The sequence below is a fragment of the Dermacentor silvarum genome, chromosome 6 (genome assembly GCF_013339745.2).
Source record: "Dermacentor silvarum isolate Dsil-2018 chromosome 6, BIME_Dsil_1.4, whole genome shotgun sequence".
NCBI classification, from domain to species: domain Eukaryota; kingdom Metazoa; phylum Arthropoda; class Arachnida; order Ixodida; family Ixodidae; genus Dermacentor; species Dermacentor silvarum.
In genome coordinates this window covers 146,796,539-146,820,214 of record NC_051159.1, presented here as the reverse complement: position 1 = coordinate 146,820,214, position 23,676 = coordinate 146,796,539, and the positions used below count along the sequence as shown (strand labels likewise).

Here is a 23,676-nt window from a genome sequence, read left to right as displayed (position 1 = left end):
CGTGCTGCCGTCATGCTCCCACGACGCTATTCTCAGATGGGACTTCCTTTCACGTCATCGCGCCATCATAGACTGCTCCCGTACAGAAGTGGTCCTTACGTCACTGCAAACCTCTCTTTCGATGGGTCATCTTCGCGACGCTCACAAATTTGTCGTTGCCGCAGACACAGATATTTACCCGCAAACGTCGACCCTTGTAACCCTGCCCTGTGCGGCCTCCCCAGATGGAACTGTTCCGTCTGCCCCTCCGCTGTCCCGGCTTACGACTGCCGTTTGCCGTACTTAAAGTTCAATCGGGTGCTACAAACATGTTAGCTTCCAACTGGCTCCCATCCTCCGTTACTTTACTTCGTGGAGAATCTTTGGGTCACACACAAGGTGTTGACTTCCTGTGCTCCCTCGAGTTTGCAGAGCACCAACCCCAACTTCAACTTAAACTTCAACCACAGAACACATATATGGCCAAACTATGTGCGGTAACTGCCTACACGGGGCCACACACTCTGGTGTTGCAATCCACCATGGGAATGATGATAGTTCAGCCACCATGGGAATGATGGGAGTTACATGAATCTGTCCGATCTTCGTGCTTGTGGATTTAGACGTTCATGTGACTTTGTTTATTGCGCTTCATATGCCTTCATTGTCGTAAATTTTCGAGCAATGTATACTTTTCGAAGTACAGAAGACGCTGCGAACACGCACAATCGCTACTAATTACAACGATCGAAACGCGCCAAGCGTCTCAATGCACTGGCTTGCCCGTGATAAATTCATAAGGGCGTTTTATCTTATGCGTCGAGGCGTTCGTCCATAGCGTAATGGTGTTATCATCGGGCTTCTCTTCCAGAGTTCCTGTGTTCGAATCCTGCTGTCGGACAATATTAATAATGTTTTTATTGTATATTTATTGTATGAAACTATGCACGAGGCTATACTTGGTTGTTTATTCTATGGATACACTGCGTTGGACCCTACGCTGTGCTGCGACTACCGAAGCGCTCCCTGTCGACGCTCGTTAGTGTCACAATTCAGTGCTTCGCGTCGCCGTTCATGACGATTATCACATCCGTTACATCCGTTGCCGGAAATCAGTTGTGAAACCCGAGATAAAACACTTTCGTGTTAAAAAATAGAATACCTAGAGAGATACAGAGGGCTCCATAGACTATGCATGGGGAAGCTTATAGGTGGGCCAAATGAGATTTTGGATCGGCCGACTTTAAATTTGGGTTTGGGCCGACTTGAAATTTGAAAGTGGTGTGAACTTGAAATTCGGCCGTGGGGCGTGGACAGACTGAAATTTAAAGTTGGGCCAACTTAAAATTTGGGGTGGGCCAACTTAAAATTTGCATGTGGGCTAACCTAATTTACGGCGGAGTCAACTCGCCAAGGTGTTGGGGGTGGTCCAAATTAAATTGGGGTTGGGTCAACTTCAATTTTGGTGTGGGCCAACTTGAAATTTCATTGTTGACCTACTTAAATTTGTGGATAGGCCAACTTCAAATTTGGGTGTGGGCCAACTAGAGATTTGAGGGTGGCCCAATGTCCAATTGAACGCTGCTGAGTGTACGAGTTATGAACAACTCGCGGGCAAGCGAGTGGCGCGTTGAGACGTTCAGCGCGTTTTCATTGGGCCTTATTGAGGCGCAGTTAGAACGCAGGTGAGAGCTTCCGTGGACAATGACGCGCATAACACAGGCTTGCGAAAGCGACAGCAAGGGTGACATGATAACGCGGCGATGCACTCGCCCCTCACGCGCTACTACGGCTGTTGGCGTACCCTTTCGACCTATCTGCTCCGTCGAGGTACGCTCGTACCAGGCGTTCCGGCTCAACTGGTATAATCGATTTGGAGGGGCCGGATGCACTGAAGAAATTTGACAATTGTCTACTAAAGCCTAAGCATTCTTTGCCACCGGGAAGGCCATGGATAGACCTGGCTAAGCTAGGAAAAACAAGCAAGCAAAAGCGAAGCCACAGCCGAGCCAATGAATGCTTGCGCATTAGTAGACAATTCTGTGAATTTCTGTGGCTTTTTACCTTTTTTCAACTGTCTTTAAAACTCATGGCATTCGATAGAGTAACCACCTCCTTGTTTACCTCTGGATACCTTGACATGATAACAAAGCATGCTGAATAGTTTTGGCGCTATTTAAGGACGCTGCAAGCAAGTACAGTCGTTTGCAGCAAATATTTCTTATAATACAGCTTTGGAGAGTCAGATATATGCTTATAAGTGTTCGAACAGTAGTACACAGCGTTTCTAAGTATCATGACTTCTCTCTTTTTGATTTCATTCTTTGCTGTTCAATATCGTTACGTAGCAGGTTTCTTTTCCAACGCCCCTATCCACTATGTTGTTTCCCCACCACGGTTTAGCACCCTTTCCTCTGCCGCTGTGTATACATCCGTCACGTAATATTTTCTGGTTGCTCCGTACACACTTGCACATTTTCTCCATGGTGAGTCGACAATTTTCAAAAGTTGCAAACATTTTGGGGGGTTTTCCAATGCCCTCTCAGGAGAATGCGAAAAACGAGTTTGTTGTCAAATTAAGGCGTTCACAGAGATAACGGCACCGTTTACAAGCCTACATTTTTTCGAAGTTTCTGCCGAAGAGCTGAGCGAGGCTAATGGCAGTCGGTATGCTTTTTAAAATGGAACATTATCTGTTGTTGTATCATGCCCCACCGTTACTTTGACTGACGTGTACAAAAACAAACCAAGATGCGCGTTTTCTAGGATCATGATCAGCGGCGCATATCGCTCCACCTGGAGCGTTAACATTCACCTATATTTACGCTAACTTTGAACAATGGTAGAAACTCATTATGTCTTTTTCATCATGATGATAATGAAAATACGAGCACCCCATTTGAAACGGAGTTGTGGTATATGGGACTAAGTCCATTCTTTCAACTTTCTTGTGAAACTTAAGCAGCTTGATACTCTACTGTATGTACCGTTCTTTGCAGACGCATAAAAACGGAAAGTGCACATGCTGATGTATTTTTTTATAAACAACCTTACGCCCCTAGACGTGGGCACCCTATTCATTTCGTAATATTGTCACCCAGCTATTACAGCTAGAATAGTTCACCAGCAACAGATAGGCAAAAAAACACGTCAGCCTTTAATAATGGCTGGACCTCGGAGAGCGCGCGCGCAACCACGAACTTCGTCGTTCTCGCCTCAAGGGGCCAGTGTCACCACGTGCCAACTTATTTCGCGTCATTGCTCCCCTCTCAAAAGCGACCGACCCGGTCGCTTCAAGGGCATGGGGCGAGCAATATGGGCAAGAGTGCCAACATGGAAAGAAAAAAAAAAACATACAGGAATGTACACAGTGCTGAAGCGGTTTGTGAGGGTTGCTTATCCCTCGCGTGCGTAGTACGGCTTCATCCGTACTACGTGGACGACTTCAGCACGGGGACGGCGTCGGTTCGAACTAGGATCAGAGCTTTGAGGCACCACCTCATAGTTCACATCACTGAGGCGGCGTACAACTTCGTAGGGGCCGAAATAGCGGCGCAACAATTTCTCCGAGAGCCCACGGTGTCGGATAGGTGTCCACACCCACACGCGGTCGCCTGGTGAGTACTGGACGTTCCGTCGGGTCCGGTTGTAACGGCAGGCGTCGGTATTCTGCTGGGTGCGGATGCGATTCCGAGCAAGCTGGCGAGCTTCCTCCGCTTTCTCGACGAACTCCTCAGTGGTGTCATTACTTGTGGCTCCGTGGTCTACCGGGAGCATGGCGTCTAAGGGGGTTGTAACGCGACGTCCGTAAACGAGCTCGAATGGTGTAAACTCGGTGGTTTCCTGCACAGCGGTATTGTAAGCAAACGTCACGTATGGCAAAATTTCATCCCATGTCTTGTGTTCCACATCAATGTACATGGATAGCATGTCGGCCAATGTTCTGTTCAGGCGCTCTGTTAAGCCGTTAGTCTGGGGATGATAGGCTGTGGTCCTTCGGTGGTCAGTATGCGTCAGCGTGACGACTTGTTGCAACAACTCCGCTGTAAACGCTGCACCGCGATCAGTAATGAGCACAGCGGGTGCACCGTGACGAAGCACGATGTTGTGGACGAAGAAGCTGGCGACTTCAGCAGCAGTTCCCCGCGGCACAGCTTTTGTCTCCGCATAGCGAGTTAAATAATCGGTTGCCACGATTATCCACTTGTTTTGCAAGGAAGACGTGTGGAACGGACCAAGAAGGTCCATTCCCACTTGCTGGAACGGCGCCGGAGGCGGATCCAAAGGCTGAAGGAGGCCGGCAGGCTTGACGGGTGGGACTTTACGCCTCTGACAGTCACGACACGTTCGCACATAGCGCTGAACCGACGAAAATAGGTGTGGCCAATAGTATTTCCGCCGTATGCGCGCTAATGTCCTCGCGAAGCCTAAGTGGCCGGCACAGGGATCGTCGTGACACGCCTGTAAAACTTCCTCGCGCAGCGCAGTCGGAACGACGAGAAGGAACGTTTCTTGGCTGTTCTCGAAATTTTTCTTGTACAGGACATCGTTCCGCAGGCAGTACGATGTCAATCCTCGTGAAAGTGGGCGTGGGACAACAACGTCAGCTCCCTCGAGATATCGGATGACTGGAAGCAGTTCAGAGTCTGCACGTTGGTAGTCAGCCATGCGCACCACGTCGACGACATCAAGAAACGGAAAATCTAGCTCCAAGTCGGAGGATGTCGAGGGAATAGGAGAACGTGACAAGCAGTCAGCGTCGCTATGCTTACGGCCCGATCTGTAGACAACAGTCATGTCGTATTCCTGGAGGCGGAGGCTCCAACGAGCGAGGCGACCTGACGGGTCTCGTAGATTGGCAAGCCAGCAGAGCGAATGGTGGTCACTGATCGCTCGAAATGGCCGGCCGTATAAGTAAGGTCGGAACTTGCTGATGGCCCACACGACTGCTAAACATTCTTTTTCGGTGGTCGAATAATTAGCTTCTGCTTTTGTGAGACTACGGCTCGCGTACGCAATTACACGTTCTGCGCCGTCTTGCCATTGAACCAGAATAGCCCCGAGTCCTACGTTGCTTGCGTCTGTGTGAATTTCAGTTGGCGCGGTGTCATCAAAATGCGCCAGCACTGGAGCGGATTGAAGGCGTTTGCGCAATTCGGTGAAGGCCAGCTCTTGGTCTTCCGTCCACGCAAAGGGCACATCTTGTCGCGTCAGTCTCGTGAGAGGTTCAGCAATCCTCGAGAAGCCTTCAACGAAACGGCGGTAGTAAGCGCAGAGGCCCAGGAACCGCTGAACAGCCTTCTTGTCTTTAGGGTGAGGAAACTCGGCAACGGCAGCGAGCTTTTCTGGGTCTGGTCGTACTCCTTGGGAGCTGACCACGTGGCCTAAAAACTTGAGTTCCCGGAAGCCAAAGTAACATTTTTCAGGCTTGATGGTGAGGTTTGCCTTGCGTATTGCGGTAAGGACACTTCGTAGTCGGGTGAGATGTTCATCGAACGTGCTGGAAAACACAACAACGTCGTCAAGGTACACTAGACACGTCTGCCACTTTAGTCCGATGAGTACAGTGTCCATCATTCGTTGAAACGTAGCAGGAGCGGAACAGAGACCGAAAGGCAGGACTTTAAATTCGTATAGCCCGTCGGGAGTCACGAAGGCGGTTTTTTCACGGTCACGCTCGTCCACTTCGATTTGCCAGTACCCTGACTTTAGGTCTAACGAAGTAAAGAACTCAGCATGGCGCAGACGGTCCAAAGCGTCATCGATCCGTGGCAGGGGGTAAACGTCGCGTTTGGTGACTCGGTTAAGCCGTCTGTAGTCAACGCAGAAGCGGAGCGTGTTGTCTTTCTTTTTTACTAGCACGACAGGGGACGCCCACGGACTTGTCGACGGCTGGATGACGTCATCATTGAGCATTTCTTCAACTTGACGCTTAATCGCCTCCCGCTCCATAGGTGACACGCGGTACGGGTGCTGACGAACAGGCCGCGCCGACTCCTCTGTAACTATCCGGTGTTGCGTAATGGAGGTGCGCTGGACTCTAGATTCTGTGGAAAAACAGCCAGAGAATTCTGTCACTAGGCCCAGTAGCTGATTCTTCTGTACATCTGCTAAGTCAGCATTAATGTGGACGCGGGTACTCAGGCTGGCGTGAGTTGTTACATCCGGTGAGGTCACTTGTAACGTGCCGACGTCGGAGAAGTCAGCAATGCCGTTCAGAAAGGCCACAGCTGTACCTTGAGGGACGTGCTGATACTCATGGCTGAAATTTGTCAGCAAAACTTGCGAGCACTTATTCTGTATTCGAACAAGGCCCCGGGCGATGCAGATGTGTCTTTCGAGCAACAGCGGGATATTTGCCTCGGCAATACCCTCATAGTCGTCGAATGCGTCGCAGGTTACGAGGGTCAATACGCTGCTCCTTGGCGGCACCGTGATGTTCTCGTCGACAATCCTCAAGGCGTTGACATACGTGTCGTCAGTGCTGCTCCCTGCTAAGGCCTGCGCCGTTGAAAACGTTACCAGCGACTTTTGTAGGTTTTTCACGGCTCCATTAGCCTGCAGAAAGTCCATTCCCAGAATTAGGTCCCTCGAACAGCTTGGGAGGATAACGAAATCTCCGAGGTACGTAAACCCACGAATGCTCACTCGCGCTGTGCATCTTCCTACCGGGGTTAGCAGATGGCCGCCTGCAGTGCGAATCTGCGACCCAGTCCACTCGGTAGAAACTTTCTTCAGCTTGCAGGCAAGGTCCATGCTCATAACTGAGGTGTCCGCTCCAGTGTCGATTAATGCTGTTATGTCTTCGTCGTCTACGGTGACGGGAATGTTCGACGTTATTACCTCTCGTACGGTGTTTGACTGCGTCTGTAGGTCTGCGTCGTTCTGTTTTCGTCGTTGTCGTCGTAGTGGAGGATCTTGCGCACAGTCGACGTCAGCGGCCTCACCTCCGGAGGTCGCTGAACTCAGTTTTCCCGAGCCGCCGGGCTTGGCGAGCGGCGTCTGAGAGCGCCGCGAGAGAAGGCTTGGCTTGGTGATGGTGACCTGTAACGAGCAGGAGACGACGAACGGGGCTCGTGCCATCGTTGATCACCATTGCGACGATTCGCGACGAAACTCTCTATTTCCGGCGGCCGCTCACCAGGTCGTGGACGAGGTGCATTTGGTGCGAATCCTCGGAGCCCCACATGACGATAAGGACACATTCTGTAGATGTGCCCGGCTTCGCCACAATGGTAACAAAGGGGCTTGTAGTCTGCGGTGCGCCAGACGTCGCTCTTCCTAGTTCTTGCTTCTGCGATGTGCGGTGTGCTGCGAGGCCTGAAGCTAACGTCCAATTGCTGAGCGGGGTGTACCATGCTATACGCGCTTGAGGGTGGTGGACGACGTACTGCTTCTGCGTAACTCATTTCAGGACGCGGTCTCTGCTGTGGTGCCTCGTACTGTTCAGGAACATGGACGGCCTGTCGGACCTCGGCGCGCACCATTTCCGCAATGGAAAGTTGTCCCGCAGAGGCAGCGGTCGTCTGCATCTTCTGCAGTTCCTCCTTGATGACAGCCCTGATGAGTTCTCGCAAGGCGCCGACGTCGTTGCCGAGGGTAACGGCAGAGAGCTCCCTTGAAATCACGGCGTCACGGTTGTATTGCCTGGCCCGCTGTTGAAGGGCCTTTTCTATAGTGGTGGCTTCGTCGTGGAACTCTGCCACTGTCGTCGGCGGATTTCGAATGAGGCCAGCAAAGATTTCCTCTTTGACGCCGCGCATTAGGTGGCGCACCTTCTTTGCTTCAGTCATAGAGGGGTCCGCACGTCGGAAGAGCCGATTCATGTCTTCTACGTACGCCGTCACTCGCTCATTCGGGCCTTGAATTCTCGACTCCAGTGCTAACTCCGCCCTCTCCTTCCGGTCCGCCCTGGCGAAGGCATTGAGGAACTGCCGACGAAATTCTTCCCATGACGTCAGTGTCGCCTCGTGGTTCTCAAACCATATTTTAGCGGAATCTTCAAGAGCGAAGTACACGTAGCGAAGCTTACGCTCGTGGGTCCAGTCGTTGACGTTGGCGACCCGGTCAAAATGGTCAAGCCAGTCGTCGGCGTCCTCTGAAGCACTCCCGTGGAAATGATTCGGCGTCCGGATCTGATTGACGACCACGTGCGATGCTGCAGTAGCGGCAGGAGGTGGTTGGTTCGTCATTCTACTTCGTTCGGGTAGCAGACCGTGCTGTGGCTGGAGTCCCTGGAGACGCCGGCTGGTACGTACGTGCACAGGGGTAAGCTCGTCCGAACTACTCGCCGGGCTTAGGTCTGGGGTACGCTCCGGAGATCTTAACATCGACCGTACCCAGCACTTCCACCAGAAATGTCACCCAGCTATTACAGCTAGAATAGTTCACCAGCAACAGATAGGCAAAAAAACACGTCAGCCTTTAATAATGGCTGGACCTCGGAGAGCGCGCGCGCAACCACGAACTTCGTCGTTCTCGCCTCAAGGGGCCAGTGTCACCACGTGCCAACTTATTTCGCGTCAATATGCAGATTATGCACTGAAGTTTAGTGTGGGACAAGTACGAACATGTGCAAACGAGTACGCACTAAAATAAGACGCCAATCGGTTTTATGATTGGACCATAAAGCAGTGCATCGTAGCGGGCATAAATAAAGTATGGAAACATTGTTCATTGCGAAACGTGCCTGCGTTTATCTAACGCAAGTCAAGTCGGCCCCATTGACTGTGGCGGAATGGCAATAAAATACCTGATGATAATGTCGAAAATATTTCCATGTTAATAGAGCACACTTGAAAGGAACGGCTGGCGGGAGAGAAGAAATATCAAACTATAAGATTGCAGCGGAACTATAGCTGGCGGAGCCATAATTTAAAAACAGTTGTATCGAAGTATTTTAAGATACCTTTAAGATACAAATTGTAAGTATCATATCGCTAACTAAGAATCTGCCAGTATATTATATCTCGACTTCAAAAAATTGGAGGACGCTTAAGCTCCGCCTTTAAGAGTGGAATGCTATCGCGTTATCGAGCCCCGTTCGCATCGCATTTTTCTTTGTGACTAGGCTTCACTGCAACACCTAACGTGGTAAAGCCAGCTTACAAAGACCAAGCTTACACAGATCCCGTTAAAGTCGGCTTCACTTTTAAACAAAAATGCATTGATGGGAAGTCTTTTTTCCAGGGGCATATAAGTCGTCTTATATTAAAATGTGAAGGCCCTAGGACGTTTTTTTTTATATTTTATTGTTTGCTATTGCCCCGACGCGCGCGCGTGTCCAAAGCGCATTAGACAGGCGAAGTCTAAGGATGCGAGGATGCGGCCGAGGATGCGAGCGCCATCTGGATATAATTTTCCCAAGTAATATACCCGATCGCGCCGCTGTTGGTATGGTAGAAATGCTAGAAAAGAGGTTTGTGTTTGAGTTTCCTCGTAACAGAATTATGTTTTCCCGTACATTCAAATTACAGTCCGACGCCACCATGTTCGTAGGTTGTGACCAAGTCGTACTTAACCATTTAACTCAGGATTTCACTGTGAGAAATTATTATTATTTTTTTTTTTGACTGACACTTTCGCCACGCGGAAGGTCTGCGCGGTCGGGGTGGTTCTGGATGATTTTCTCCTTGACTAAAACCTTGCGGCACGCAGAGGGCCTGCGCGGTGGGGGTGGTTCGAGATAATTTTTTCCGCCACGGACGCCGAAACCTACGCCGACGCCGGATTTTCTGCGACACTGGGCCCTTAACGATATCGCGTTAATACTTTTTGGCTCAGTATCTTGTATCTGTATCGCATTAGAAAGTATCTTTGCCCAGCCCTGTTAAACTGAATACACATTGAACTGAGTGCGATGCCTTTCGATGAATACCTGTACTTCCCCAGATGTATGCGCCATTACGCGAAAATCCGTCGTTCTTGCCTGCCTGAACTCTCAGATGGTGCCAAAAATGGCTGACGGCGCAAAGAGTAAGAAGACATCAAAAATGCTCGGATTGACCTGGAGGTTCCTGTAAAGAAAGTAAATTAATGTTTTTGAAAAGAAAACTTGGTAAATTTCGATCTGGGTTGGAATCGAACCCGAACCTCTGGGGTGCGAGATGAATACGCTTCCCCGACGACACGGTGGCTCCCCGGTTCTCGTTGACTAAATGTGTGCCTAACGGGGAGGAGGTGGCGCCACGTCATCAGTGTATAAAATGTATGCATAAAGTAAATGTTACAGAGGCACTTCAGTCTCCTAACGTACATTGAAAGCGAAATCATTCTGGATGTGTCGACTATATCGACGTCCATACTAGTTCGATCTCCATGTGACATGGCACTGTCACATTACGTATTCACTTGGTCATGTGACCTTGCAAATGAAGGTTCTTACTTGTTCACGTGACCATGTCACATGACGTGATCACTTCGTCATGGGCTCCCCTTGGGCAACGTCAGTTATAGGGTTGGCGCCTGACAAAGGTGCCAGCATGTAACAAAGGAGCGGTGACAGAGCGGATGGGACGCGTTAAACGCCGCATCCCTATTTGCTAAAAGATTGAAGAAACAATGTGTGCGCGAGCTTTTGCTCGGGAGTAACTCATGGTCATGAACAATTGCCCAATGACTGTTGTCTATGGGAAGTCGCACTGTAGTCTATGACGTCAAAGGCAGGACATATTAGGGAGACCTGGAAGTCTCAAATTAGATTGAGGGGCACTTTGTACGAGATTGCGGGCAGCGGAATAGTATTTAGCTTGCATATCTAATGCAGCATTGTGTCACATTGCTAGCATTTTCTTGCCATCTTCAAAAACTGTCGCATAGTCCCAACGCAAGGCCTATAATCATAATTAACTCCTTGGCTTCTAAAAATATTTCTTGAGGAGAAATAAATTTACTTCGGTTACGCATTAATTTTGTCGTCAACTATTCATTTTTGCTCTAGCTTTTTTGCAACCCTTTCTAGGTTGGTTTTTCATGCACGCACCTCGTCGTTCTTGCCTCGCTGCATCCGAACCATCAACTTAAAGAAAATAATTTGTCAGGCAACGTTATTCAAACAACTCAGTTCAATATTTGTTTATAGTTTTTTTTTTCTGAAATGTACTCACCCTTCTGTTTGGGAGGGATGGGAAATCCTTTACTAGAACCTGCTTCACCAATTCGGGCTCGGCGACAAACAGTATGAGCTTGTTAGACTCGAAGGCCCTGCACGTAAAGGTAGTAATAAAAAAGTCGCAGTTTCACCACAAAATGCGAAGCATCGATTGCGATAGCAAATTGGTAGACAGCTATTCGAAGTGAGGATAGTAGCTTTGTCGGCCGAATAAGCTTGTAAACAATCGCTTACAAACTAAATTAACGAGCATGGTGTCACACGCGCACAAGCAAACATGGACACATCTCACTCGATGACCGCGGAAGCTCGCTGTCAAAACGCTGGAGTGTGGAAACGTGGCGGCAGCAGCGAACGATTTGACCTTCATGCCGGCTCTCGCTTCAACGCCAACTAAACGGCGAAAACACAGCGCACATGAAGCTATCACCACTCGGCGCACTCTGTCCCCATCGCAGATCGCGTGGCCATACGCAGCAGCCGCCGAAGTCCCTCCTCCCCCCTCCCTCCCCTCCCCTCGGTGCCTTTCGCCGTTTCTTGCGCGCGACAAGAGACGACGTGCTTCCTCACTCCTATATTTCCTTGCACGCGCGAGATTGAGCCACCACGATGCATCGTCGGCTCACCCTCGCAAGTCTTACACTCACACATTTATCATACGGGGCGCGCGGACGATATTATCGCCCTCGGACTTTATGCGGAAGATCACGGCGACGGTACAAATGCGCCTCGAATGTTGATACGCAAGTAAACATGGTAACAAAAAAAAAAAATAAACAGCATGAAAAATCTTCGTGAGTGCTGCGAAGTGCTTTTCGAAGCACTCCCTTGTTTTTTTACCACCAACCAAACACGTATTATAAGTATTTAAATTTCAATTTTTTTACCACCAACAAAACACGTATTATAAGTATTTAAATTTCAGGACCTGTCCATAGGCACATGTGTGTCTCCGTTCCAAATCAATTTTATAGGGCACTGTCACCCTCGGAGGGCAGCAATGAAGACGTGGGGTCTTTATTGCAATATTATGGAAAAAAAAAGGACCGCACAAAGAGCGATGGAACGAAGAACGCTATAGGCCTAACGTTAAGAGACTGCAGGAAGAGAGCAGTGTGGATCAGAGAGCAAACGGGGATAGCCGATATTCTAGTTGACATTAAGCGGGAAAAATGGAGCTGGGCAGGCCCTGTAATTCATAGGATGGATAACCGGTGGACCATTAGAGTTACAGGATGGATACCAAAAGAAGGGAAGCGCATGCAGTCGAGGACTGCAGAAAACTAAGCGGGGTGATGAAGTTAGGAAATTTGCAGGCGCAAGTTGGAATCAGCTAGCGCAAGATAGAGCACAGCACGGGCTCGGGCTTACCCGAAAGCCCGGGCCCGGCCCGGCCATACCCGAAAGCCCGGGCCCGGCCCGGCCCATGGGCCGGGCCGGGCCGGGTAGGGCAGTTTTTTCACGGGATGGGGCCGGGCTCGGGCACGGCATGTGCTTTTTCACCCGGGCCCGGGCCGGGCTCGGGTTTTTTGACACGGGCCCGGGCCGGGCTCGGAGTTTCTGGTGGTGCGCATGTAACGTGCCGCGAGTTATCCTCGGGCTTCTCGACTCCGAAAAGCATGTCTTTTTCGGTCTCGGGCCGGGTTCGGGCCAGTTACGCCTCCGCCAGTTACGATGTTTAAGAACAAGATAAAGATGTTAATAGATGGAGTATGTGCAACGGCTTTAGTGGACACTGGTGTAACCATTTCTGTTATGAGTCGTTCCTTCAAAGATCGCATCGGCCAAAAAGTTATGTTTTCTTGGCACGAATCTACAAGCTTTCGTGGTGTCGGCGGAGAAATACTTCATCCTCTGGGAGTTTGCGTCGTTCACCGGTCATCGTTCTTCTCACTCACGCGTGCGTGCAACATTTTGTATATATGGGTATACATACATATACGGACACACAACGCCATCTATTGAGCAATTCATAAACTAGAGGTGGCTACATACTACTACTACTACTACTACTACAACTACTACTACAGAGGAGGGAACGACCCGCACCCTAAGGAGCTTCGCCCCTAAAATAGGGAGAGAATGATTACTGAGTAATCGTGGGACGATGTACAGCTCTCTCCAGCAATATGAACCAGATCATATGCGGTTCGGCTTTGTCTGCACAGCTCCGTCGAACCCCCCCCCAGTCAACTCAACCACCTCATAAAATTTAGGTTGTGGTGGCATCTATATAAAATAAAAAGTACAAGCAGAAATTCGTAAGCTGTTGCTTTTGAGATTTGGCAGCGTGCGTAGCTTGTGACTCCAACCGCAATATTTCGGACGTTGTGTATGCAACGAATACATGCACCCACTCCTGTTAAGCCTAAAGCGCCAAAATATTGCTAACGAATCTTGGAAGCATCTTCAATAATAATTATAATAATAAGAAGAATTGTCACAAAAAGTTTGCTGTCGGAGCATGAGACAAATATGACGCAATTACGTGCATTGTTTGGGAAGGAACGGGCTAAATTTAGATCGTACAGGACTGTGACTTGACAGATCCGAAGTTTATACGGTCACTTCGATGGCTGCCTCCATGTTCCTCTACGTGGAGCTCCTCCTAAAATAGACACGCTCGCAAGAGCGTTAGCGCCGGTTACGTGCTGATCATAGGCAGTGTGTATCACGCACTGCTATCGCTAAGTCCTCACGCTCACTGCTATATAAACGCTATGTACCAGGCGACAACTTCATGTGGCAGCGCAGCAAAAACTGCGGTGCCGAGGCACACATGTTTTTACTGCGCATCTGCATGTAGTCCGCGAATGTAAGCAACTGGAGCCTCACTACCGTAAAACAAATACCACTTATTACTTTTACCTTTTTTTTTAAGATTTGTTTTCTAAATAAAAAGCTTGCTTAGGAAAATAATCCCCGTTTCTCGCTGTTCCTAGTTTTCCGGCTTTCTGATCAGGTCGGCACCACTTGGCGTCATAATTAACACAAAAGCAAAAGCTCCGCACGTGCGAGCGCGGGCGCGTAGCAAAGCTACGCGCCCGCGGCTGTGCAACCACACAAAGTTGTCGTCGGCTATATAATGCTGTCACTGCTGTCACATGCGTACGTTTCAAAACGTTGACGAAAGCACTGCCTGGCTCCACCCGCGCCAGCGTAGCACGTAATTCTCCATATGCGCAACGCTCTCCCGTGTCGGTGAGCACGAAAGCCCGCGCTCTTGCAAAATAAAGCTTTCTGAAATTAACGCTTAGCAACCCGAAATTAAGCCAACGTTTAACGTGCGCTTCAATTCATAGATGACCTGAACTGCACGTGCACAAAGTTTCAGCTGGAAACATCACTACGTTCTCTCACAGCGACAATTTAAAAGCTGTTTGAATTAAAGCACTGCACGGGCTCGGGCTTACCCGAAAGCCCGGGCCCGGGCCGGGCTCGGGTTTTTTGACGTGGGCCCGGGCCGGGCTCGGACTTTCTGGTGGTGTGCATGTAAAGTGCATCGAGTTATCCTCGCGCGTATCGACTCTGAAAAACATGTTTTTTGCGGTCTCGGGCTGGTTTCGGGCCGGGTTCGGGCCGGGCTCGGGCCGGGCTCGGGCCGGGCTCGGGCCTAAGGTAAAGGGGTGGCGGGCCGGGCCGGTTTCGGGCCGGTTTCGAGCCGGGCTCGTGCCGGGCTCGGGCCTAAAGTAAAGGGGTGGCTGGCTGGGTGGGGTGGGTAGCGTAGATTATTTCCGGGCCCGGGCCGGGCCCGGGCTGAAAAAATCGGCCCATGCAGTGCTCTAGTTTGAATACTCTAACGGGCGCTTTTGTGGCTCCCGCTGCACTTTAATCAATGCTTAGTCGTGACTCTCTTAATTACTTGACAAGCCCTGAACTTTGCAGCATGTTCTTTCAAGGAAAAGGCTTATGAAACAAGAAATACAGAAATGTGGAACGTTCCTTACTTTCGTACTAATTATGGTTTTCAGATGCTTCGATGTACTCTTCCGCGAATTCTAAATGATTACATTAGCAAAGGTATAGATGTCTCTCATTTAAGTGTCGCAGAATTAGCGGCTCTTTTTGTTGTATAAACTATGTAGCAATTTATTTAAGTGCAGAAGACTGCAGCAGGTTTCTTTGTTGTATAGGCTATGTATAAACCACGTTTTCAGTTTTCCTTTATGACATGATCTTTACGTAAAACAATGTGACAGTTTAAAAAAAGTGTATGATAATGTGATGTCCTTCAGCTGCTGCCATTGTTTCACAAAGGGGGTGGAGGATCCCTCAAGCCGTTATTTGAACGGCTTTTCCCTCCGCCTCCTGTTACACTGTACTGTGACGAAGCAAATGAAGCAGTCAATCAATCAAGTACAAACTAAAATCCTACAAAGCAATTTTAAATTCGATATAGCGACTTATTCGCTTACAGCAAGGCTCTGTACAGAGGCACATCCAGATTAGTACAGCATTATTAATTTACTTTGGCTCCTTAAGTGAAGCTCGAAGTTTTAAATTTCGTCAGCACGTTCTTTATACTGCGTTCCTATTTGTAGAAACTTTCAAAGCAATGCACCGAGTGGCTCTTACGCGCTGCCTCTTTGGATTCCGGAACTTGATCGGCAAGCCGCTAACGGAACTTTAATATTTTCACACTGCACACCCAGATAACTTCACACTTTTATAGCTTGCACATGCATTATCCTCATCACTCCCACATACGCTCGAATTCTCAATACTATGCGATTTTTTTTTTTTTTGGGGGGGGGGGGGGTGGATAGTGCCAAGTGTTTCTATTTCAGCGTTAGCCTTCTTTTGTTGAAGCATATTTAATTGCATCATTGCTTGGCTGAAAAAAAAAACAGAAATAAAGCACTGTAATACGCTCTAGACAAACTATTATAAAAGATAGCTATTCTTCAAATATACATGTTAAAAAATTGCTACTGCATATTCGTTGTACAAAACTTCATTCTCTTTCAATTCAAGACTATTTGAAATGCGATAGAAAGAACTTATCTTACCCAAAGACCTTGCCATATTTCCGATACCGTGCATCGTCAATGTCGTGGATTGACTGTAAAGCAAGCATAAATAAAGAAAATTTAAATCAGCAACTGCCGTCACAATAAAGCTTTGTTCTTTACATATTACAACAAGTCTTCAAGCCAAGGTCTTCTGAACCGCCTTCGTTTTCTGCGCTAAGCCGCATTTTGGGCTCTTGTCAATAAATGAACGGGATACTTGTTAACAAGGGGAATAAGACTGTCACGTTTACGCTGCAATCCACTATGCCTCGGAGCACAGGACGATGGTATATCGAGAAAAAAGTTGTCGCAGTTTCACCTGAAAGGCGAAGCATCAATTGCGATAGCAAACTTGTAGAGAGCTATATGGAGTAATGATATTAGCTTTATCAGCTGTATAAACTTGGACATGCAGCAGCATCGGCAACACGCAGAACTGTTGTCGACGCCATCGGCGTTTTGCCCGCGTTCGCTCAAAATGCGTGCGGCGTTGGTGACTGTTGCCGGAGTCTCTGATATAAAAAAGTTGTCGCAGTTTCACCCGAAAGGCGAAGCATCGATTGCGATAGCAAATTTGTAGAGAGCTATACGGAGTAATGATAGTAGCTTTATCAGGTGTATAAACTTGGACATGCAGCAGCACCGGCAACACGCACAACTGTTGTCGACGCCGTCGGCGTTTTGCCCGCGTTCGCCCAAAATGCGTGCGGCGTTGGTGACTGTTGCCGTAGCCTCTGATATAAATAGGCACTAGATAGATAAGTGGTTCTTGAGGGAAAGGGAAAGGTTGGCGCTATCTTCTGCAGCCCTTGAGGGAGCAAGGCTCAGCGCCAATAAATAGGCACTTGGTGCGGCCGCAGCTAAACGCCGCCTCCCTCCCTCCCCCACGGACTCTCGCGCGTCGGAAGAAGGCGCGTTTGCTCTACATATATGGTGATTGTAAAGGAGGAAAGAGACGCCTACTTCTGAAGCCCTTAAGCGAGCACGGCGCAGAACGCGCGTTTGTTCTCCGCCGTGCGTTCACTCCCCGTGAAAGCGCGCGCCCCTCGCGCCCTTTCACTCGCACATACAGCGTTCGGCGCGCGGCGACGATTTCATCTTCATTGACGTCATACGGAACCTCACGGCGACGGCGACGGCGACGGCAACGGCGACGGCGACGCCGACGGCAGAAATCTGCTTTTGAGTGTCCATATAATTGCTATCGCAATAATAGGCACTGCGTGCCGCAGCTAAACGTCGCCTCCCTTCCCTCCCCCTCCCCCACGGCCTCTCGCTCGTCGGAAGAAGGCGCGTTTGCTCTACATACATGGTGATTGTGAAGGAGAACAGAGACGCCTACTTATGCAGCCATTAAGCGAGCACGGCGCAGAACGCGCGTTTGTTCTCCGCCGTGCGTTCACTCCCCGTGAAAGACGCGCCCCTCGCGCCCTTTCACTCGCACATACAGCGTTCGGCGCGCGGGGCGCTGAGCCGTGCTCCCTCAAGGGCTGCAGAAGATAGCGCCAACCTTTCCCTTTCCCTCAAGAACCACTTATCATCATCGGCGACGATTTCTTCTCCAAATGACGTCCTACGGAACCTCACGGCGACGGCGACGGCGACGGCGACGCCGACGGCAGAAATCTGCTTTTGAGTGTCCATATAATTGAATAAAACAGAGTACTGAACTATGACTAAACTTTGGCGGTGCATGCCTCTGCCTCAGCGTAGAGCAGGAAACGAATATCAAAATTTAATAGCTGCAAATGTCATAGATGGCTATTTCATAACTAAGGGCCACAAAACAAATCGAAAGTATTTTTGAACTTAGGTGAGTGGATTATTTTTTGTACAGTAAAATAGATAGTACATTTTAGGTTTGCACTGCACACTAGGCAGCTCTGATTAACCGCGTGTGTAAGCATTATTTTTCGACTGGACGCGCAATCAACGTGCAACATTTACCAATTTATTGAAAATTTCATTGCGCAGTATTCTTCACATTTATAACCAAATGTCGTAGTGATGGCTTTCTCACCATATGCTCTTATGAATTGATCTCCGAGACTAGCATAATCTCGAAGTCAACTTAAAAGAATGTCTACATGCATGTCAAACTGGGCGGTAAAGGCATTCTTCGTCCTTTTCAATGGCATATTACATGTTGAATAGAAAATTCTCACATTGATTGTGACTTACTTTGTAGAAAAGCTTCAACGAAGGACCAAATATGAGGGCAAATGGCTCTGATGGAATGTTTTGGTTCTTCCAGTAGTTGCGATTCCGAGAAGCATAGCTGCAAAATTAGTGAATAGTAAATAAATCCATATCAAAATACTCAATAAATTTGCCTCCGCGTACAGTCAACCTTTTCGAAACCAATCTAATATCGCAGAGACTTTTTGTATTTTACTAAAAAACATTATCTTGCACATCGTAACAGAAAAGCGATCAAAAGGGCAATCAATTTTTTAGAAATTTCCATCGCCTATTTTAGCAATAGTGCTGGTTACACGTGTATGTGGCGTTAAGTATTCCTCGGCTTCTACTGTATTTAAACACTGTTTCAGTGTTTTGCTATGCCTAATGTGTTTCTAATGGAAAATGTCTAAGAATAAAAGACAACTCCTGTGAAGCAATAATTATTTAACAAGATCGAATAATAAGTGCGATGTCATGAGCTTTAGTTCGTCACAAAATTTAGTTGGTGCTACAAACTTTGTGCTCTGATGGTCTGCACCTTGCCATGTGCACGGAACTCAAGTTTTAGGTTCTGAGCTTTATCCGTGGTTTATTGCGCTATAATCATGGCTAGCGTCGGCTTGGAGAATAAATGACCAAGGATCCCAAAAAGCGTCGCATCTGGCTCAATGGCCTCCACCTTGCAAAAAAAGAACCTGGAAATAAAATTAACCCGGAGGCCTCCACTGAGGCGTCCCTGAACCCACTGTGCATTTCATGGGGATTGAGGAATGCGCCAGCGCCATTGCGCGGGCTTCACCTGTCGGCCGTCCTCCGCCTATCTCCTCCCGCTTCCAACCGGTTTCAGCGGTGGCGCTCCACTCGCGGTGTTTTGAGATGGGGGCGCCTGACGTCACTGCGCGGCCGCGTTCTGCTGCGAGTTGCTGAGCGTGGCGCTCTTATCTCCGGGACCAGCGCAGGGTACGCACACCCGTGAGCAAAAGTATACGGACGACAGTGTCGCCGAAAAAGCTTACTTCCTTTGTAATTAACACGCATAAACTGAAATTGACGAGTACACTGAAAAGTTCGCAATGCCAAGTTTGCACCGCAGTCCTCAATTTGAAGTTGCATTCGTAGGCAGTTGAAAAAATCGGCTTTATCGCGGAATCCCTGGTCCGTATACTTTTTCTCACTGGTGTACATGCTTTCCTCTCGTCCGCCGACACCTTTGTGACTAGTACTTGAGCTCTCGCACGGTGCCTTTGCCCGTGCGGGGAGCGCGTACTTTGTGCTGATCCTTTCCTGACGCTTAGCGAAAGAACGGTGCCTAGTGCTCGCGCAGGGTCGTACCGTGCCGAGGCGCACTTGCCGAAGGCCCAAGCCGAAGGAGATTGCCCGAGCTCTCGCGAGTTGACCCATTGGTTATCGCCAGAGTAAGTAGCATAGCCGCCGGGACTTTTCCTAGCGTGTGTCCAAGCGTGAGCCTGTGCTCTCGCAGCGAGGTACGATAGGCGCCCATTCCTGTATTTTCGCCCTGGGTGCAGGACCCCTTTGGCTCCTCGCCGCCCTGGCGTTTGTGCAGTGCAGGTGCCGCCGGTGACAATAAACGGTTTCCGTTAACTCAGGGCAATACTGTGTTCTTGCGTGCGTCGCTCGCTAGCCCCTTGCGGCCTGAGCTCGCGTGCAGCGGTGCTGGAGGTGACGGCTGACACGGCCCTGTGGCTCGCTAAGCTCGAAACCGCGGTGGTCGTTCTCCTGTGGGACCCTAAGACCCCACAATGTTCAGGATTTTCAAGCCCACAATTCAGTTTCAGTTTTAAGGAAGTTGACATGGCTCACGTTTCTCGTAAAAAAGAGACTCGAGGTTAAGTATATGTCAGTTTACATCGCTGGGTTCATCTTCATTAGCAGAAAAAGACTACTTCGAATTTCACCAAAGCTGTAACTATCTTATTCCAGTTATAATGACCATCGGTCAATAGCTCCAGACATCCAGGGCACCCTGGCGTGTGTGCGCTGCAATGGAAAATATTACCTAATCCGCGATTGCCAATTCTTCGGAAGCGACGGTGATTGCGTGGTATGAGATAGAAACAGAGAGGTGACTGGCAGCCGCTATTAACGCAAACGCTACGGCTCATGAAGAAATTCAGCTAATTGGCGTGAATCGCACATCTTAAATTTTTGTGTCTATTCCGCGATTGGTCGGCGGTTTAGTTCCTCCCACCCCTTAGCTGTTTCGTGTAGGTGAGCGTCCTTTTTTGCGTTATAACTGATGCTCAGGCGAGATAAATTCCGGCAACAATTATGCAAGCGTGACACTGAAACCATTGTCATCACACCTAAGCAATGAAAACCAAATGCTGCCGAATATTGAAAGCTTAAATGGCTGCAAATCATTACCTGTGCATAGAATTATTTCGTGCTTTTTCTGAGCATTGACACGACTAACTTGGGAAAGAGTTGGCAACAGCATCATTTAAGTTTGTCCTAGCGCTTGCTGCTGACATCCAAAACATCCGGAATCCCAAATCTAATCTTTAAGTCCGGACCACACCAGAAAAGACTTAATGATCGTGACATTTCTGTCGCCTCACGAACTTTCAGAACTAGCCCAATTCACTCTGTTCATGTTGTTTTATTCACTATGAAACAGGAAATAAACGTAAGTACTCACAGGTAGAAAAGGACACAGACGGTCGCTGCGAGTATAAGCCATTCCGGCAATCCCAGGAACAACGCCATGCTGCACTAGGTGCTCGTGTATCGACGACCCAGAGAGCAATGGAGGCTCCCTGCGCACACCGCGGGGCTTTGTTTTCGCGCCGAACAAAAGAATGCGCTCAGATTTGATAAACGCGCAAAGATAATATCAGCTCCTCGACCGAACACACGCCGTCGCGTTTATGCGCGAGTCCTGGGTGTCGCAGCACTCTCCGCGAACTAGTGATGTCAACCTCAGCTGGAGACTGCCCGTGGCCCGCTGATTACACAAACGCTGGATACGGCATCTGAGAGAGAGAGAGAGAGAGTGGAAAGGGGGTGTCCCGAACGAACGAAAAAAGGACGTAGTGGGCGAACGGCGAGCTTTCAAGGTCGCCTCCAGCCCGTAGCACAGGCAACGACACGTGCGCTACGGGAGGGAACGAACACCCGTCATCAAAAGTACGTGGACCAAGAGTTCCGCGACAAAGCCACATCTCTTACTCAGTCTGCCAACCTGAAATTAACGAGCGCATTGATTGGATTGGAACAAACTCTATTTAAGCCTGCAGTTGGGCGCTCACGCGCCCCGACGAGGGTCTCCGTCGTCTAAGAGGTTGCCGTTACTCGGCGCGGGTATCCGCTCGCCGTTGCTCGTTCGCTGGGTCCCTGCCTTTCGAGCGCCCCGAGGAACTGCTGGACGGCCCAAAGCTGTTGGTCTTGGCCGTAGCTCTTTTGCAATACGAAGTCTGAACTAGTTTCTGGTTTATACCAGCGCACCGAAAACATTCCTTTTTTTTTTTTCCCCTCACATCCCCTGGTCTGCATATGTTTGATCTTGGATACATGGCCTGCCATGTTTCAGTAAGAGAGAAGCATGTTTCAGGCCTTTGGCTTGAGCCGCGTGTGTCAACAATCATGCATGTTAAAGCATTTCGTTCAATTTAACCGCTGCGTTAGGTATAGAAAACCTTGAAACAGTATTTAGATTGAAAATGTTCATAGAGCACGAAATAACATCGTGGCCCCGGAAACTTCCTAAACCGTGTTTTGCCCTGACTTGAGGCGATTCCTTTGTTTCATTTAACCTATGTGAACCGCTTGCCAAAATGGTGAGGATCACCCACTTCCATTATTTCGCCAGGACTGTTCTCAACCGCTCGTCAAAGCTGTTCGGCATTGCACGGTTATATGGTTCTTGTACAGGTTCGGCTGCAAGATTTGCGGCTTGTTGTGTCGTGCCAGAAAACGCAGCTCTGAAAAGCTTTCATCTCTAACGCACTGTCATCCACGATCGTATTTTTGTCGCAGAACCAGCGTGGGGGAAAAGATGTTTCTGGCACAAACGCGGACTTGCCACGGACATCAATCAAACGTTAGGAAAGCACTCAATGTTGCCTTTAGAAAAGGCTTAAATGGCCATAGAAGTAAAAGTCCTTCCTCTCTAGCTAAATAATTCAGTGCTGCAAAGGATAAAAGTACCCCTGTTCGAATAGCAGTATTTTCGAACCGACAGAATACTAAAGGGAAACAACCATCCAATAATGAATATGTTCAATTCGTGAAAAATTTAAACAGAAAAGTTCTGTGGACTATATTTGCAAGACGTTTTTTCGTTATTTGATGCATCAGATGCCGCAAGCAACTGGCAGTCCGGGCAACCGAGAGGCTTATAAATGAGAAACAGAAAGGTTGATGTTATCTGGTGCAGAATTACAAGGATTATAACGAAAAAAAAAGGAACATCATGTCCCCAGATGCACGTCGTCGAGTGCAGCGCTCGTTCAAGGAGGTAAGTGCAATGACTGCACCTACTACTATAATATACTACTAATACTACTGCTACTACTACTACTACTACTACTATAACATAACACTAATACTACTGCGGGAACTTAAGCATTAGGAGATTGAGCAAATAATAAGTTGCCTTTCATATATCGAGATAGCAGATTCGTAATCTGTGAAAGGCGCAGAATGCCCATTGAAGACGGGAAACTATCGTGAAGAAGTGATCTCCTTCATGTGTTCGCTGAGAAAAGGCTTCGTCGACGTGGATCGTGAATCGTGGATCTACCGGTGCAGAATAATTCGGAAGAGTACGCACTTGCATCATCCATTCTCACGCCCCTAGAGGAAAGTCATTCTGCCATGCAATGTCTAAAGGAAGGCCCTATTTTTTTCTGACATAATTGTATAATTTTGGGTGACTCTCACAGCTGCAAACAAATACAAGTTTGTGGGAACCAGGAGAACTAAATAAAGTTTTGATCATCAAAGCAAGGTGTCACAGGACCGCTGGCGTCGCACCCGCCGTACAGGGCTTGGCACGGGTCGTTGCAACTTCCCCGCACGCCGAGCGCGAAACGACGCCTCCAGTTCCGGACGAGCGCGCCTCGGTATCTGCGTGCGTACGCGGATCAACCTCCAGCGCTCGCTCGGCTCCGATGAAGGTCGCGTACGAGAACGCGGTGAAAGCGCCGCAGAGAGAGAGAGAGAGATAAAGAGAAAGGAAAAAACAACTAGGGGAAACGAGGAAGGAAAACAGAAGACACGTGCAATGAACGGAACTCTGCAGCCCAATCGTGACGCTGGCGGGCTTTCGCAAATGGTGCAACTCACCAGTAAACACCACGCAGCTTGCGTCAAATGTTTCCTTCTTTTTTTTTTTTTCTTTATCGCGAGTGCGCCCGCACCTGGTGCGGT

The 23,676-nt window shown here is 48.8% G+C and overlaps 1 protein-coding gene across 1 annotated transcript in view; it reads right to left on the bottom strand.

The window, feature by feature from the left end:
* The window catches only part of LOC119456163 (cytochrome P450 3A41-like), a 48,407-nt gene extending 27,156 nt beyond the window's left edge, over positions 1-21,251 (bottom strand). Inside the window, exons 1-4 of the mRNA XM_037717789.2 lie at positions 20,945-21,251; positions 18,283-18,379; positions 16,099-16,151; positions 11,085-11,181 (exon numbers count right to left, since the gene is read on the bottom strand). Of these exons, the coding sequence (XP_037573717.1) occupies positions 11,085-11,181; positions 16,099-16,151; positions 18,283-18,379; positions 20,945-21,012 (315 nt within the window). The 5' untranslated portion in view covers positions 21,013-21,251. The remainder of the gene's footprint in view (positions 1-11,084; positions 11,182-16,098; positions 16,152-18,282; positions 18,380-20,944) is intronic.
* Between the last annotated feature and the right edge of the window lie 2,425 nt (positions 21,252-23,676).